Here is a 16,341-nt window from a genome sequence, read left to right as displayed (position 1 = left end):
CTGTATATTTTTCACTTCATTTTGAATGGCAAGATGTACAAGACAGATGTATGAGAAAAAGTGGAAATGAAAGTGGGGAAAGAGTTTGAAAAGTCTAATTGCAATTGTCATGCCCTAATTTTTCAGCCAAAATTTACTCCCAGTCAGACATGCGAAATCTACAGAATTATTTTAAATTTTTAAAAAAATCTGTAAAATTAGATTTCTTAAAAGTACTTTAAAATGCAAATGAGTTTCAGCTTTGGTGCACCTAGATAGAGATGCTCAAAACTATCTGAATCAAAATAAAAAAAATTAAGTGAAAATTTCAGTCAGTAATCAATGAGAATGCTTTTGAGAATTGACTTATGAATAAAGAGGGGTAAAAAAATTACTACATTATAAATAAAACCTTTGGCATCAATATTGGAGAACAGAGTGAAGAATGACATTAAACATGTTCTTCAGATCTGCTTCACTTTCTTTCACATAAATTATGTATTTACAAAAGAAGATAAATAAATGTAAAAAAAAAAAAACACCAAAAAAACCACAACCAAATGAAAAATCACGCTGCATTAAATAACTTTGCAGTGGAATGTGCTATTTCAAGCTTGGTACATACTGTGAATACCAGGATAAAATAATCTGTTCAGCACAGTGAAGTTTGAGCACTTTTTCTCTTATTGGAGTGACAACTGTTGCAAGCAAAGGAGAAAAGGAAAGATTTCCCACCTACACCTCCCCTAGGTGATACGTGAGGAGATGGAGGGTTAAAAGGATAGACAGAAAAGCAGTATCTCGTTTATTTTTGAACTATTTCACAAACACTGGTTTCCCTAAAGTGCATGTTTTGAGGACTGATCCTCCTCTCACACCCTGGGAGCAGCAGCAAAACTGAGCCCAGGCACAGGAGATCTTGCTTCAGCTGCACAGCCACTCCCGGGGGTTAATGCAAGAACTCGTACGTGCATGTGTGCAGTAGTTACAAGTTCCTGATGGCTTTATTACCCTGGAGGCCTCCTCTTCGGTATGTCAGTGTACTCCTAACCTGCAGCCACATGACGAAAATTAAATAAGGGTTTGTTGCATTTGTTGCTGTGGAAATATGTATTCAGTTGCTTCAGTTTCAATGGGATTTCCCTCCTCCCCTTGCTTTTTGAACATTTACATCTTTATGTGAAGTCAAGAACAGGAGACATTTGTGAAAAGCAAAAGGGGATGGGATAGCCCCCACTCATCCATTGCCTTCTGCCAATTTTGTCTCCAGCCCCCGCCATAGTTTTCCTTGTTAACCGTGTTGGGGCAAAGAGGTGGGAGTGAGGGAATAAAAGCATTCCTGCATGTCTGGAGGAAAGAAAATAGATAAAGGGGGAAAGTGAAAGGGGTAGGTGGAGGTGTGGGGGGGGGAGAGGAGGGGGGCGGGAAGAGTGGCCAGGGACCTGAACTGGGGTGGGGAAGAGCGGCCAGTGAAACGATGCTTCTCCGGCCCTCCTGCTCAGATAATAGTTAACTCGGGGTTAAAGATTAATACCCAGGCAAAGCACTGTATAAATGGCCCGGGGCAGGCCGAATGTACGTGAAGTGCCTCCTGCTCCCCAGGCCGCCGAGCTGCCCTCCCCGGGGCCCTGCCCAGCGGCATGAGTGGCCCGCGGTGCCCGCTGCGCCGCGGCTGCCTCCCGGCCCGGCCGCTGCTCCCGGTGCCGCTGCTCCCGGTGCCGCTGCTCCCGGTGCCGCTGCTCCCACTGCTGCTCCCGCTGCTGCTCCCGCTGCCGCCAGCGCTGGCCCGCGGCGCTCAGCCCGTGCTCTGCGCCCCCTGCACTCCGGAGAAGCTCGCCCAGTGCCCGCCCGTCCCGCCCGACTGCCCGGAGCCCGCCCGGCAGCCCGGCTGCGGCTGCTGCCTGACCTGCGCCCTCGGGCCGGGGCAGCCCTGCGGGGTCTACACCGCCCGCTGCCGCCTGGGGTTCCGCTGCCACGTCCCCGCCGGGGAGCCCCGGCCCCTCTCCGCCCTCATCCAGGGGCACGGGACGTGCCTGCCCGCCAGCGAGGCCGGAGGGATGCGCGCGGAAGAGCCGGCAGGTACCGCGCCATCGCGTCCCCGCTCCGCGCCCCACGGGCCGGGCCGGGCCGGGCCGGGAGCTGCGGCACAGCCTTCGCCAGGGACAGCGGGGGGATCGGCAGGCGGACGGGGGTCCGGGAGCCAGGAACTGGGAACAATGAGAGAAGTTAGGTAGGCGTCTGGAAAACAGGGATGCCGGAATGCACTTTCCAGGGAAACGGGCTCTGGCCTGTTCCAAGTGAAGTGCATCCCGGTGCCGGGCCTAAGATGTTCCCAACGAGCTGGTACGCTGCAGCCTGGAAGCACGAAAACCCTAAAGCGTAGGGATGGGACAATGCAGACTAACTACAATAAAGCATCTGAGAGGCTGCAGATAGATAGTCTTTCTTTAGTAGTAGACAGTAGCTGGAGTAGGACAAATGTTTTATAGGCTTTGGTTATATCCATCTCTAAAAGTCGTGACAGAGAATGAAAAAGCTTTGTGCTTGAGTTCATTCCGGGAATAAAATGTACCTGGAGTAGTAGAGTGCTAGCAAGCATCTTAGACTATATGATGGGCTGGAATTTCTTCAGTGTTATATCATTTTTTTTCCAATTATTATCATTATCATTATTTTCATCATCACTACTGCTATGTCCATAAAGTGATGATTAAGGTAACTCGGTAGCATTACAAAAATAATCATCATTGTCTCACAATAGCAATAGCCATTTGTAGAAGTAAGTGGAGTTTCTCTTGTACTTGAGGGGGTAGGGAAGGCAGAGGACAGAGACTAAACCAAGTATTTAAGCTACCTGCATTCAGTTTGATACTATTCTTTCCAAAGTTTGCTTGCTTTGTTCCTTTCTTCCTTTCTTTCTTCCTTTCTTTCCCTCCTCAATTTCTTATGTTCATTTTTTCTTGAACATTGTCAAAGGGTGATTTTTTAGTCCATTGCCTGTTTACAGCCTTGATCCAGCAAATAATTTAGATACGTAAAAATTTATCCTATGATGATTCGCATGCAACTGCAAAGAGCTTCTGTTGCATTCAGTGGAAGAGTTCACGCATGCTGATTTAGGCGCTGGCATGAAGGTCATGAACAAGCAGAACCAAATATTTTCTGCCAGTCCTTTGCCATTTGGTCTACTGCAGGCCAGCATGAGCTGCTTCTGGCTCCTGTGAATTGCTACCCTTTCTTATTTATGAGGCAAGAACAAAGTACAGGATACCATGGGATGAGGTCTCGACCATTTCCTCTCATGAATAAAACCAGAAATACATTACGCTGACAAAAATCTAAATTCATTACAAGTTTAACTTCAGTCTTTCCTTATTCAGCCAAGTTTCTACAACCCACCGTAGTCAATAAAGTTTTTTTCACCTCTTGCAGACTGGCTGGAGCTTCATCTTTGGGATTCAAGTAATTTTGAAGGATCACAAGATAACCAACTTGTTAGAGAATAGCTGCTGAGCCCTACTATGAATTTATTACCAAAGTATAATTTACCATGCTGCACATGTGATTTATTTCTATGGGATCTACTGTAATGGATCTGTCTTATATATGCCTTTTATATGCCTTTTTTTTTTTCTTTTGGTTGATCTTTCTCTCTGCCTTTTATAAACTTTGAGAAATAAATGCAGAATTTCACTGAAGATGTTCACCTTAATATAATTAATTTCCAGATTCTATAGAACCTGATGATATGCCTTTGGAAAGCACTGAAATAACAGAGGATCAGCTGCTGAACTATCAGTTGATGTTTCCCATAGGCCAGGATAAATCCATTCCCTGGAATTCCATCACTGCATATGAAAGCATGAAAGCAAAGACGATATCCGAACTCAAGAAATTGAAAGAGAAGGTGGGTTTTCTTTGTAAAACTTTCAGAGACCATTTCAGTAGAGCCTTGCAAAAAAATTATAGCAGCAACATTGAGATGTCAGTATTTTGGGTAGCTGGCAAACCAGTTTTTGGAATGTGCTCATCAGTTGCTTGAGGAACAGACAAAACATCTGGAATGATAATAACAGACATGGATCAGGTATGTCATGTGCAGACTTCATGCAGAGGCTGAATGTTTCACCATATTTACTATCACATTATAACCTGGCCTCTTAATTTACAGGGATCTATATTAAATTCTTGTACTCCTTTTTTTGGTTTAGTTAAGAAAAGGCATTTGTTACTGGTCCAACACAAAGAGAAATAAAAGGGAGTCCTTCCATGAAGTAATTGATGAAACACTAATGCAAGACAAAATGCGATTCTCTCTGATCACAAGGAAACACTATTAAGTACGTTCATGTAGAAAGACAAAAAGTTCAACAATAAAGTTGGGTTCAACACTGTAGAATCCTAGTGGGTAAGGAAGGTGTAGGGCCTTTGCAAGCAGGTTTGTGTTCCACTTGAGGGCACCAGAGAACCACGGTTAGACCGGTCAAAAGCAGCAACACCCTGCGTTATGGAGCCGGGTTAGTTGGGCAGCGCAGAAGCCTGGGCACTGACAAAATGGAAAAGAAAAAGAAAAAATACACTAATCACCACCCTGTCTTAGGAAGCCTCATTCCATATCCAGAACAGGACTTAATCAAATTTAGTTTGAACTGTTATGTACATGTGCTGTTAGCTGCAGTTCTGATTTTTAGGGCTTCTGCTTTTCTTACCCAGAGCCACAGATAAACCCACATACTGGAATATGACAGCTCATAGGAGCCAACATGGGGAGGTTTTGCAAAAGCAGAGGTTATGTTTTCACTCAAAAGTAGAAATATTTGTTCAGTCACTTTTCCTTTCTTGCACTTATTCAAACGTGCTAGGTACTATTGATGTACAGAAATTTTGACTTTGAAAAAGAGAGCCAGCAAATTGTGAAAACAGTGAATGTTGCAAACAGTTCTTCATTGCCTGTTCCAAGAACTTTGGGGTTTGGTTCCAGAGCTACAGAATGGCTCCATGTTGCTTTGGCAACGGTTCTGTCCTGTACAAAAGATAACAAACATTCAGATGTTTGTTCTTGCACCATCTATATATATGTCTTGCACCCATCCTCCATATATCAACAGAGCACAAGGCCATGGCAACCTGGAAAACGTGACCATTCTCACGTACCAGTCTTCTAATGTCCATCTACCCATAACAGGAGAGATTGTATCCTCTGAGCAGTACTGTATTTACTTAGTACAGGTTAAATTTTCTTGAGTGGCAATTTAAGGACTAACATCCCCATGTTTATGAGAACAGAAAAAACCTCAAAGAATAAAAGCAAAGGTCTGAATGCAACACCATAGTCTTCTGGCTGCACTCCTACTGAAAGAAGAAAAACTACAAGCAAAACAGTCTGGTGTAGATTTTATGGCTAATAAGTATTTTCAGCTTTTTACTGTCTATATTCTGATCACCTTTTGTGTAGCTGATTTCCTTATGATTTTGGTATTCACTGTCCTGGTATTCTTGCAGGGTCCTTGTCAGAAGGAACTCTACAGAGCCCTGTATAAGTTGGTAAAGGCTCAGCAGAGAAGTAGAGGGGAGATTTACAAATTTTACTTGCCCAACTGCAACAAGAATGGATTTTACCACAGCAAACAGGTTCGTGCCTCTTCCCCCCCTCTGCTCTCAGCAGTGCTGCAACTAGCCTGATACAGCCAACCCTTTCACAGCCCTCTGCTCCCAAGCTCACAAGTTTGCAGCAGGTTGTGAAAACAGGGATACTTCGTAGTGAGAGCAGGTGGCTCATCCTTCTCTTTAAGGTGAGCTGCATGCTGTTGGATGTCAGCAATAGAGGCAGGAGTCCTTTCCCTTCACAGAACGGGTGCACTCAAAGCCTTTTCCAAAATATTTTAACCCTGTCTGCTCTCACATACTTGATTTGTCAGCATACATTCAGTTGACATGATTTCATAATATCTGCCACACTACCTGCGAAAACCCATTAAATATATAATAATCATTATGTAAAAAGTGGGCTCTCAGCTCACAGGCAGTGGACACAAAAAAAAACCTCTTTGGAGCAAAATTAACCTTCTGAAAGCCTAACAAAAATACTGATTTGTGTCACCTGTGGATTAGGTTATTTGCTCATTTCCATTATACCCTCAAAAAAATCTATTGCAAGTTACAGTGAGAGTAATCTGCAAAACTAACTAAAGCTCCAAACCTCAAGCCACACCCTGTAACCACAGGTCATGCACACAGATTTAGTAGGTCTGCATAAATCTGTGTCACCAAAACTCCTTGGTTTTGGGCATGGCATCACAGTGTGACTCACAAACACTGTGACCTGGAATCTAATCAAGCACAAACAGAAACCTGTTTAAGCACTTCCCCAAGAAAAAAAAACCCAAACATACCACCTTATTTGTCTCATTGAGTGAAGAGACAGAAAATTCAATCAGTGTTCTTACCCTATGAGAGTGTATATTCTGCCATCCTTCCATTCTCCCACTGGCACAGGATGATACTGCTGTTTTCTACTGCTGTTTACCAAGGACTGGACAGTCTTAAATCTGAAATTGCTCTAGTGATACCTGAGCTTAGGTCTTGGTTCCCTAAACAAGTGTGTTGTTTAGAGGCTCTGCAGACCACTGCATTCAAAGCAAGCCTGTGCATGGCAGGTCTGATGATCCTTCTGATGCTAATTCCAATCTTAATTCTGTCCAACATCTCTGCTGACAGTACCTCACAGGTAATCTTATGGTTAGTTATTCTGGTTTTTTAATTTTTTTTTTCTAATAACATTCTAGTGTGAAACTTTACTGGATGGAGAATCTGCTCAGTGCTGGTGTGTCTATCCAGAAAATGGCAGAAGAATTCCTGGATCTCCAGAAATTAAAGGAGACCCAGAATGCCAACAGTATCTCAGCTCACAAGAATAAAACTAAACTCCAAAGTTTTTCACACCAAGTTTTCTGTTGGGCCTGTTATAGCCAGGAACCATTCCAGTCAGGAGCCATTTCACTAAGGTCATCCTGTGCACCTGATTTTGAGTGTATGAGTAATCCCATAAAGCAACACTTTTGCTGCACTGAGATTGCCTGCATGTTGAAGTGACAAATGTGAGCAACTGCAAGATCAAATCTTGTATATTATGTTTGTATAATATTATATATAGCCTCATATGTAAAGCTAATGAATTATTTATTTCGCACTGCATGTATTTTTGTCTCTGTGTTGTTACTAATTTATATTCTCAAACACTTCATAACTTTATATTTAAATATTTAATATTATTGCTCTTAAATATATGCATCATGTTGGAGGAATGTTGCAACTTAAGACTTCAAATGGCATAGCTATTGGGAAAAATGGCTTGTATACTTGCATTTTTGTACTACGTATTTATAGATGTAAAAATGAATTTTAAAAATATAGATTTCAGTAGAAAACAGGCTTAGAAACTTATTTAAAACCTGTTCTGTGAACATATTATGTTACTTTTGCACCTCTCTTTCATTGCCAAGCTGTTTCTTAAAGAAGAACAATTCTATACTGAAGCTCCTGATGGGACAATATTTGCATCTTTTTTTTAATATGCACTGGGTAAATGGCAAAACACAATATGATATTCTGCACCACCTTTGACAGGTGTAAGTCATCCACAATGTTGACAATATTATTTAAAATGAGCAATTAAAAGTCTTCTGCTATGCCCTTGTCTCTTGTTTCCTGCTTTTTCTTTAGCAGTCTGACCTCAGCAGGAAAACAGGCAAAAGTCTTGCAAATCTGCCTCTGGAATGCCATACTCTTTTTACCTTCATTTTGTTTCCTTCTTTTGGTCTCCCTGCCCCTTTCCCATAGTCCTGTCCTCTCCAGTCCCAGCTGTTCCATGCAAGCCTCTGCCTTGGGCAAAATAGCAGCCTCCAAGGGAAGTTATTAAAACATTTTCTGGATAGGAAAGCTGGATGCCTTTCTCCACTCAAAAGTCCAATGCAGCAGCATTAGTACATTTGCAAGATAACATCAAGACTAGAAAGAGCCATTTCCTGCAGAGAAAGTCAGGGGTTATAAAAAGGAGGCTGGGAAAAATCCAACCTTACCCTTTTCTCTGAAAATAGAGAAGAGGTACTCTTGGCTTGGGATAAGGTCCATTTCCCTCCCCTGCATGTTCCTTTGACTTAGTGATTGCAGAGAAGAAAAGGCAAGTGACTGCCCTTCTGGCTTCAAGCTGATTTTGTCCATTGAGAAACTGTTGTGGAAGTAAGCAAGTCCCACAGGTGAAAACAGTCTGCACCAACCCTTCCTATGAAAACAGCCAGGGAGGAGAACAATAGCATTTTCTGAGTCTGGCAGAAGTGAAAGCCTAAAATCCTCCTGCTGTTTGTTGGCACAAACTTTGAGTTATAAAAGGGAGAGGGAAGCTGCTTGTTGAAACTGCAGAGTGAAAGTGTGGAGATCTCTGCTCTCCCTCTCATGTTTCTGTACCTTCGTATGTTGTGCTTGCTGATTGTGGTGGCTGTATCTGCATGCCAATGTCTGCTAATCCAATGGAGGTCTATTAAACTGCTCTAGATTTAAAAGTATGTGGATATTCTACTGACCTCCTTTGTGAAGTTTTTTGAGATCTTCCCGAGGGAAGCACTGCAAAAAAAGCAGTCAATGGTATTGGTATTGTAAATAACTAATGTCTAACATCCCTGTAATTTGCTACTGTGAGACCTGGCTAAAACTGTGTTACAGCACCACAATCACAATGTCCAAACGCTTGACAGTCATTATATCAAAATAATGAAGAAGCAGCAAGTTTTGAGTCCTTTCCAGGGACTCGGCACTGAACAATTGTCATGGCATTGCCAAGGGAAAATGGCAAAGAAAGAAGGGGAAATCTGTCTCACAGCTACAGCACACTCTTAAGAGTAGTCTGACTGCTCTCACCCCATAGACCTCGTGTAAAGGTTTATCTTTAAAGATCAGGAATCAATTCTTTTTGTTGGGAGAATTATATATATATATATAGGAAAAACATTCACAGTTTATGTAACAGTTGTCTATTTGCAGAATAGCAATCCAGTGTTTTGCAGGGTGGAAGGTTCCCATCCTAGCTCTAAGAAATTAAGAGTTTTCAGTGGAGACAGGGGTTTAGAAGATACTCTTTCCTCTGATTGTTAAGTGCCAGAAGCAGAAGTTACTTTGCACAGGGTTCAGGAATGACAGGCCAATTTCTTAGAACTGTTTAGCCCCTTACTTCCCACTGAAAGTGGCAGGGGAGGAATGCCTTCTTATCTGCAGTCTGGCCTCCTGTGACATGTTGCCAGGACTCACCAGGACAGACATCTGCTCAGCTGCTCTGGGATGAGCTGTCTGACTAGGACCAGACTCTTCTGTATACTGGGATTAGGACTAATGCAAGGCAGCAAAACAGGCAAATTTTATCTTACCTATAAAAATGCTTCTGGGAGTTTGGACTACATTTACACCAAAGATGACATACACCTTGCTTTGTCCTAATTTTTATGATCTGCCTCAAACATCAGGGTGAAAAATCAAAGGTCTTCAGTTTTATTTGTTTTATTGTTTCTGTTTGAGGAGCACTTTGGTTTTGTTGTTTTGGTGGTTTGGTTTTGGGATTTTTTTTTTTTTTGCAGGAGGGTTTACTTTGTTGTCACTGTTTTCTTGAGATTTTTCTTTTCCTTTTCTTTTCTTTTCTTTTCTTTTCTTTTCTTTTCTTTTCTTTTCTTTTCTTTTCTTTTCTTTTCTTTTCTTTTCTTTTCTTTTCTTTTCTTTTCTTTTCTTTTCTTTTCTTTTCTTTTCTTTTCTTTTCTTTTCTTTTCTTCTCAGCTGGTAGACCTGGCTTCAGTATGTGTGCCTGCTGCAATGGTTCTTCCTGTGCCAGCAAGCCAAGCCTGGTGGAAATGAGTGGGCAAACAAGGAAAGTGCCACAGGATACTCAGCAGCTCAGGTCACCTGGTGTGCAGCTGGATGTCTAAAGGGGATGTACTGATCATCGTTATTTCAGCTCCCTCCCTTCATATTTACTTGCATTTCTCCTACTCTGCCTAAAAAGAAATTGGTTGGTGGGAAGGTCTTAGATGAGCATCTGTGATGTTTGGTTCCTGTCATCTGAGAATACTACCTACCCAGTTTGTGCTTCTTCCTGCCAAAACCCTGTCAGGTTTGCTGCAGCAGGGTTTTTTCTAGCCGTGCCTCCTCCTGCCCATGGCCTACTGCCAGCTGCAAAATGCTCATAGCACAAAATGAGGTGACTGCCCTCTACACTTTTACATTTTCTACCCATCATTTCCCCTAAACCCAAAAATTATCTGGTACTGGGCTCTGCTCATACTGAGTCAGTTCTGCTCATTGCTTTGGTGTACAGCAGAGACACATTTGTGTCAGCTAGAGCTGGCAGAAAGTGAGGGGAGAGAAAAGAAGAGAGAAAGAAAATAGTGGCAAAGGGCAGCCAACCCTAACAATGAAAGCTCATCAGCATGTCTGTTACTTCTGTACTATATGAACATGTGCTTTGGAAAAGGAAAATTTTAGTCAGGGAACAACTTCCTGCAGACCCAGTCCAAAATGCAATTAGATATTAAGCACATGAAAATTTAGCCTTTTACTTTACAAACAAACATATTCCTTTGATCTTGCACTTGCTAATGTGAGTCTTAAGCACAGAAGAAAAAAAATTAAAAGGTAAATGGAAAATGCATCATACATAGCTTTCTTTCCTCAGGGAGAAGAAAAGTGAGATGAAAAGGAATGGCCCATGGCAGAGACTTCCCACAGGGTTTACTGCATTTCTGGAAAGCACTCAGGTTCCATATCACTAGATATTACTAAGGAAGCCTAAAAACCACACATCATTGCTTTGCTATTGCAGAACAACACCAATGTCTAACCTCTGCTTAACCCATAATAGTAATAGTAATAGTAATAGTAATAGTAATAGTAACAGTAATAGTAATAGTAATAGTAATAATAATGTACTAAAGCAATAAAGGAAAAAATGCTTTTAAAAAAATATCCAAACTACGCATTCCAAGCTAGACTCTCTGATCATTCTGCATATTGACTGGTCAAGTTCTGTATGTATCTTAAGACAACACTTTTGAAGTAGGCTTACTTTTCTTCAGCTATCACTCCACTGATAAACCACTAGCCTAAACATTCTCCCCAGGCTGCACTAAAGACAGGTCTCATGTTTTCTGTTTTTCTCTTACTGACCTACCATCATATATTACCTAGTCACTTTTGTGTTTAAACTGGGAGGGGACAAAGAAGGAGAGGATCTGTTGGGAATACAGCCACTTTGTTCTGTATAACCAGTAACTACCAGAAAGCCAGCAGTGGAGCAGGAGCCCAGACATATCAGCACTTGCACTCTGACTAATGAAAATAGCTCTAATGATAGCTCTGCCAACAAACAAAAGTTTTATTTCCCCTCCTTTTCTCCTCCCTTGACTTATGACTACTCCCAGAGGGAAAAGTTCATTCATCTGCAAGGAAGCTACTGTGAGGGTGGAGGGAGAGGGGCAGCATCCCATGAGAGAGATGTGGGAGCAAAGATGGACGTTGCAGTAAGGTTAAATGAATAAATTTAAATTTAGTCCATTCCAGATCATGGCTGTTTTATTTTGGAAAAGTTTCTGCTCATATTTGCAGACTCCCTCTTGGATTATCAAGTCTGAGTGGCAGCACAGGCAGCCCAGAAGAGACAAGGGCAGGCAAGGGAAGGCAGGGTCTGTGCACATGCTTGACTCCTTGCTGCTTCGTTACCAGCCACCTTTTCCATCAGGGATAGTGCCTGACCAACAGACACAGCTCTTCTAGCAGAGCTTTGGTGCTGCAGTTCTGCTATGCTGAGACAGCATAGGCAGTCTTCCTCTTGCCCTCTGTCTCCTCCAACCAAGACATAAGCTGACAAAGAGCAGCCTATTTGTGCCTATACTGAGGCTTTTAATCGCATAATTATGCAAATGTGACAGGTGATTTTTTCTCTCTCTCACTGACAGTGCTTTGTAATTCAACAGGCTGATGTGGAGATGCTAAAGATTCTTTGGAAAAGCATCTTAGTGTGGGATGTCTGTGGAGGCCTAGAGCAAATCATGGCTATAATAATCATCTTTTTTTTTTTTTTCTTTGCCTGCAGTTTCTGTTTATTACTGCTTTGGTAACTGAGCCCTTACCATTTAGCCCCAGCAAGGGAACAGAAAAAGAAGATCAGCAGCATATTACTGGTAGCTTGGTAATAGCAACAGTTGAAATGTATGGCAAGATCTGAGGGCTGAAGGTTGTGTGTAGCACCCCTGTAATAAAACAGTAATCAACTTTCCAAGCTCAGTTAGGTCTTTTTTACTGAGTGCAAATTACGTGATATGTAGGAGACATTGGAAACAAGTTTCACCTTGAATATTCTCAATATGGCATAAACAGGCAAAAATAGCCTCTACTTTCCTGTTGCAAGGAGAGAGGGAGATGCACTCTCAACCTGGCTCTTGTAAGCAAGTCCCTCCACTACTCCACTTTCAGAAGGAATTACTACAAATGGCTATGGGAAGCAGTCCTCAATGACATTTTCTTTAGAGCTTTTCAGATTAGGCAATTTTTGTGCATGAAACTTCAGTTCCCTTCTGCAGAGATAATTTTGCTACCTTTCTTTCCATCCCCACTCATGGAGAGAGCATTGGGTTAAATTAGGCTTGGCAGAGAAAGGCTCTTAAGGAATTTGAATAGGTCAGCAGAAGTGGAAAGCCAGGATGCATAAAGCAGCAGGACATGAATTCTGCAAGGATAAACTAAGATTTTCAGCATTACCCTCTGCTTTTGCTAATACTTGGTCTCTATTTTTCTTTTTAGCAGCATTTTTTTAACATATGTACAGGGTAAAGCAAAAATAAAGTTTTTTTCAATGGGATTTTCTCTAAGGCTGGTATATATGCTTCTACTTCTGCAAAATCTGAACTGGAAGAAGTAAATAAAATACAGTTTTAAAATTAAAACTTCTTCTGGTGAACAACAAATTTGTGTACTACTTGTCATTTTACCAGAGTATTCTCTTTCGGGCAAAAAAAGTTGTAACATCTTCTCAATTGATACATTGCATAATGTAGACAATCTCATGTGCTGGAACTTGGGACACCAAACTGCTACTCTAGGCTCATAGGCCCATGGGCTCAAAGGATGGTTGAGGTTGGAAGGAATCTTTGGAAGTGACCTGGTCCACCCCTCCCTGCTCAAGCAGGGCCACCAAGGAATGGTTGCCTGCGACAGTGTCCAGATGGCTTTTGAGTATCTCCAAGGATGGAGACTCCAAAACCAAACGGCTAAATGTGTTCTAGTTAGAAGATACACAGGTCCACTGGACATACCAAAAGACTTCTCTTCTAAGGGCCTTGAACTTATTTTGCATGCTTGCAGATGATGAAACTCTTACTGATCACAGAAATCTTGTCCTTAGCATACTCTGATATCATTTTTTTATCTTAATTTTGGATCTTTCAGAAAAAAAAAAAGGAAAAAATAAAGTAAGTGGGAGCTGGGAAAGAAAAAGGAGTCCTTTCTAATGAAGAAGCAAGCATATTCTTCTGGTATAAATTAATAGAGTTTAAGGATTTCTAAAGGCACAGCAGGACCACAGAGAAAACAGCTACATATATGAACATTTCTTTTTGTATACTAATATGCTTTGACATCCATGAAAATTGCTCAGTACTTTTCATACTTTAAATAAAATTCCTATTGCTAATATGTAAACTCTTCTGTGGAGCTGTGCTTGCTTACACAGTTTGAGAGTGACTAGAGATACACAAAGAAGATTTCCCAAATAGTTTAAAAAACCACTACTTAAATTTAGAGCTCAGTTCAATAAGGAATTATGCTGTGTATGGTTTATATGGAATTTAGTCATAAAAAGTTCAGACTGTACTAAAAATGAATTGATTCTGTGGTTTTGGTACTCAATGAAGGCTCCTTTCCTCATGCACAAATAGCCAACACTATGCCTTGAAAGGCAGGCATGTCAAAAAGGTGGAAAAGGACATTCTTGGCTCCAAGAACTATAGTACAGTAGATCTATTAAAAAAGTGAATTTTCTCAGAGTTTGTGAGATAATAGAGCTGGCTGCAGGAAGCTTTAACTTGCATATTGGTCAGTTATAGGGATTTATGCAGCTATTTATCACACTTGTTAAAATAAATACTTACAACATTCATCTGGGCTACATATGGCACCCATGTACTATCTAGAGACAAAACATGCTCAAGAAGAAATCAGCAAGTTTTGCAATATTTTGATGTTTTATAATGCCTTGCCATGCAAATATTTGAGGTGTTAATAATGTTAGAAGTTAATTTTTTTTTTCTGAGGCTTCTTAATGGTAACTCAGACCACCTTAGTTTCTTGGAAAAGGTTATTAAAAACTAGAAAAAAGCTGAAGATATTAACTTAATCAAATACTGAAGCTGAAGACAGTGACGGCACTAAGACATAAGGGATTTTTCTAATTCATTGGCTCATTTCTGTCACCTAACCCAAAGCTCTCGATAAAAAAGGAAAAAGCCACCACTGATTCTTTCATTTTAAAAAAGTTATCTTTATGGAGAGAGATAAAAATGTTATTCTGCATTTCATAACAATTGCAACTGTCAGGGACAGCAGATTGACAATGGCAAGTATCCAATATTAGTGCAAGCAACTGTTCTTATAAGAAATATTTAAAAGGCACCCTCTGAAAAGGATGAAGCTTTAAATTACAGGTGAGACTTTATTTTTGGGGCTATTTTTAAACACAATTTCTGTTTTAAAGATGTCTGTGGGAAGCAAAAATGACAAAACTGATTTACACACAGGTCTTTTTTACCTCCCCTCATGGCTCTATGTTTTCTCTGTTACATAGCTAAAGACTGTTAGTACTAATAAAGGAGCTGAATGCCATTTCTTAAATATTCATGTGACAGACTGAATGCTTAAATCAGGTTTAGCTCCTTGAGATGTAGTGTGTTCGGGGTTTTTTCATAAAATATATGACTTAAGGATGTCTACTAGCCTGCTTCTTCTATATTTCTTTGTTTTTAATGGTAGCAAAAGCCATAAAATATTAAAATACTTGACACAATCAAAATACCCGAATCATAAAGCCAATCACAGGCTGTTAAAACATCTTACACACTTGCAAAATGTGCTTTGCAAAGCAGCTATCTATCACTTTCATCATGAAACTGATTTTTGTTTTCAGAAGGCAATGAATAAGGCACTTTCAATGAAGTGAGTTATTTCCTTATTTTCTTATCTAATATGCTGAAATATTGGTGTATTACAACTTTCTTCTCTCTGTGAAATTATTTGAAAAGAACTGGTACTGGTTTAGAACTCTTAATTAAAAAAAAGCCCATCATTTATTCTTTTGCCAACAAATCTTTGCAGGCATTATATCTGCTTTAGCAATTAAAATATACAGAGCTTTCTGTAACCATGTGTCAGGAAATCTGTACTAACCTGGAGTAGCTATCACTTCATATACAATTTTTTTCTTACCATGAAATTATGAAAGTTCAGTTTTAATGATGAAATGAACTCATTTCATTAGACAGAAGTTGGAAAGAGATGGAGAACACTCACAGAGCTGTTCAGCTAATACATTTCTGGGTAAGGTTTTAAACATCTGAGTTATGGTGATGGGCTGCCCCGATCCTGGCAAGCTGCATATCCAAATCCTTCCACGTCAGAGTTTCTAGACATTTGCCATTGCTGGCAGGAACAAGGATGGTTGCAATTCATGCAGTGGGAGAAGAATGGGCTCCTCACCCACCCCAGTCCTTCCTCCATCAACCCAACATAGCCCCAGCATCTGAAAGCCTCTTGGCCTTAGTCTTCATGGAGCTCCCAACCCACCAAGAAATTACAATGCTGATGGCTTCTTTTTTCTACAGTGACATCAAACATTTATAGTGAGACATATAAGAATATATATATTTATATAAATATATAAAATATTTATATAAAATATATAAATAAATACATATACAAAATATGGCATTATTTTCCAGAGAGATGATACATTTCACAGGCCACCCTTCCTTATCCATATTTCATTGTCATACAGAATTTTTCACAAAATCCATTAAACAATCAGTCCCCACCCCCCCCCCCCCCCCCAAAAAAACAAAGTTGCTAAAGCCTTCTTTACGTGAAAGCATCACATACCACAACAAAACCAAATCACTTCTCCTCCAATTAAAAAGACATATAACACCATGGCAGACAGTGGGTTTAACTATTTAAACCCAATGGTTCTTTTTCTATGCTTAGATGCAGGCAAAATATTTCTACCATAGTCAAAGCAAGCAACAATTGTGTGTCACATAAATGAAACGCGTGGGTCTCAGC

The 16,341-nt window shown here is 40.7% G+C and overlaps 1 protein-coding gene across 1 annotated transcript; it reads left to right on the top strand.

Annotated features, from left to right (window-relative positions):
- The first annotated feature begins 1,552 nt into the window (after positions 1 to 1,552).
- IGFBP1 (insulin like growth factor binding protein 1) lies at positions 1,553 to 6,936 on the top strand. Its single transcript, XM_062498335.1, is given in 6 exon segments — positions 1,553 to 1,576; positions 1,578 to 1,654; positions 1,715 to 2,058; positions 3,708 to 3,886; positions 5,482 to 5,610; positions 6,765 to 6,936. Coding segments are annotated over 6 exon segments (885 nt in total). The 3' UTR covers positions 6,897 to 6,936.
- The last annotated feature ends 9,405 nt before the right edge of the window (positions 6,937 to 16,341 follow it).

This window comes from Cinclus cinclus, chromosome 1 (assembly GCF_963662255.1).
Source record: "Cinclus cinclus chromosome 1, bCinCin1.1, whole genome shotgun sequence".
NCBI lineage: Eukaryota > Metazoa > Chordata > Aves > Passeriformes > Cinclidae > Cinclus > Cinclus cinclus.
The sequence above is the reverse complement of the archived record's forward strand: the minus strand, read 5'-3'. Positions and strand labels throughout refer to the sequence as shown.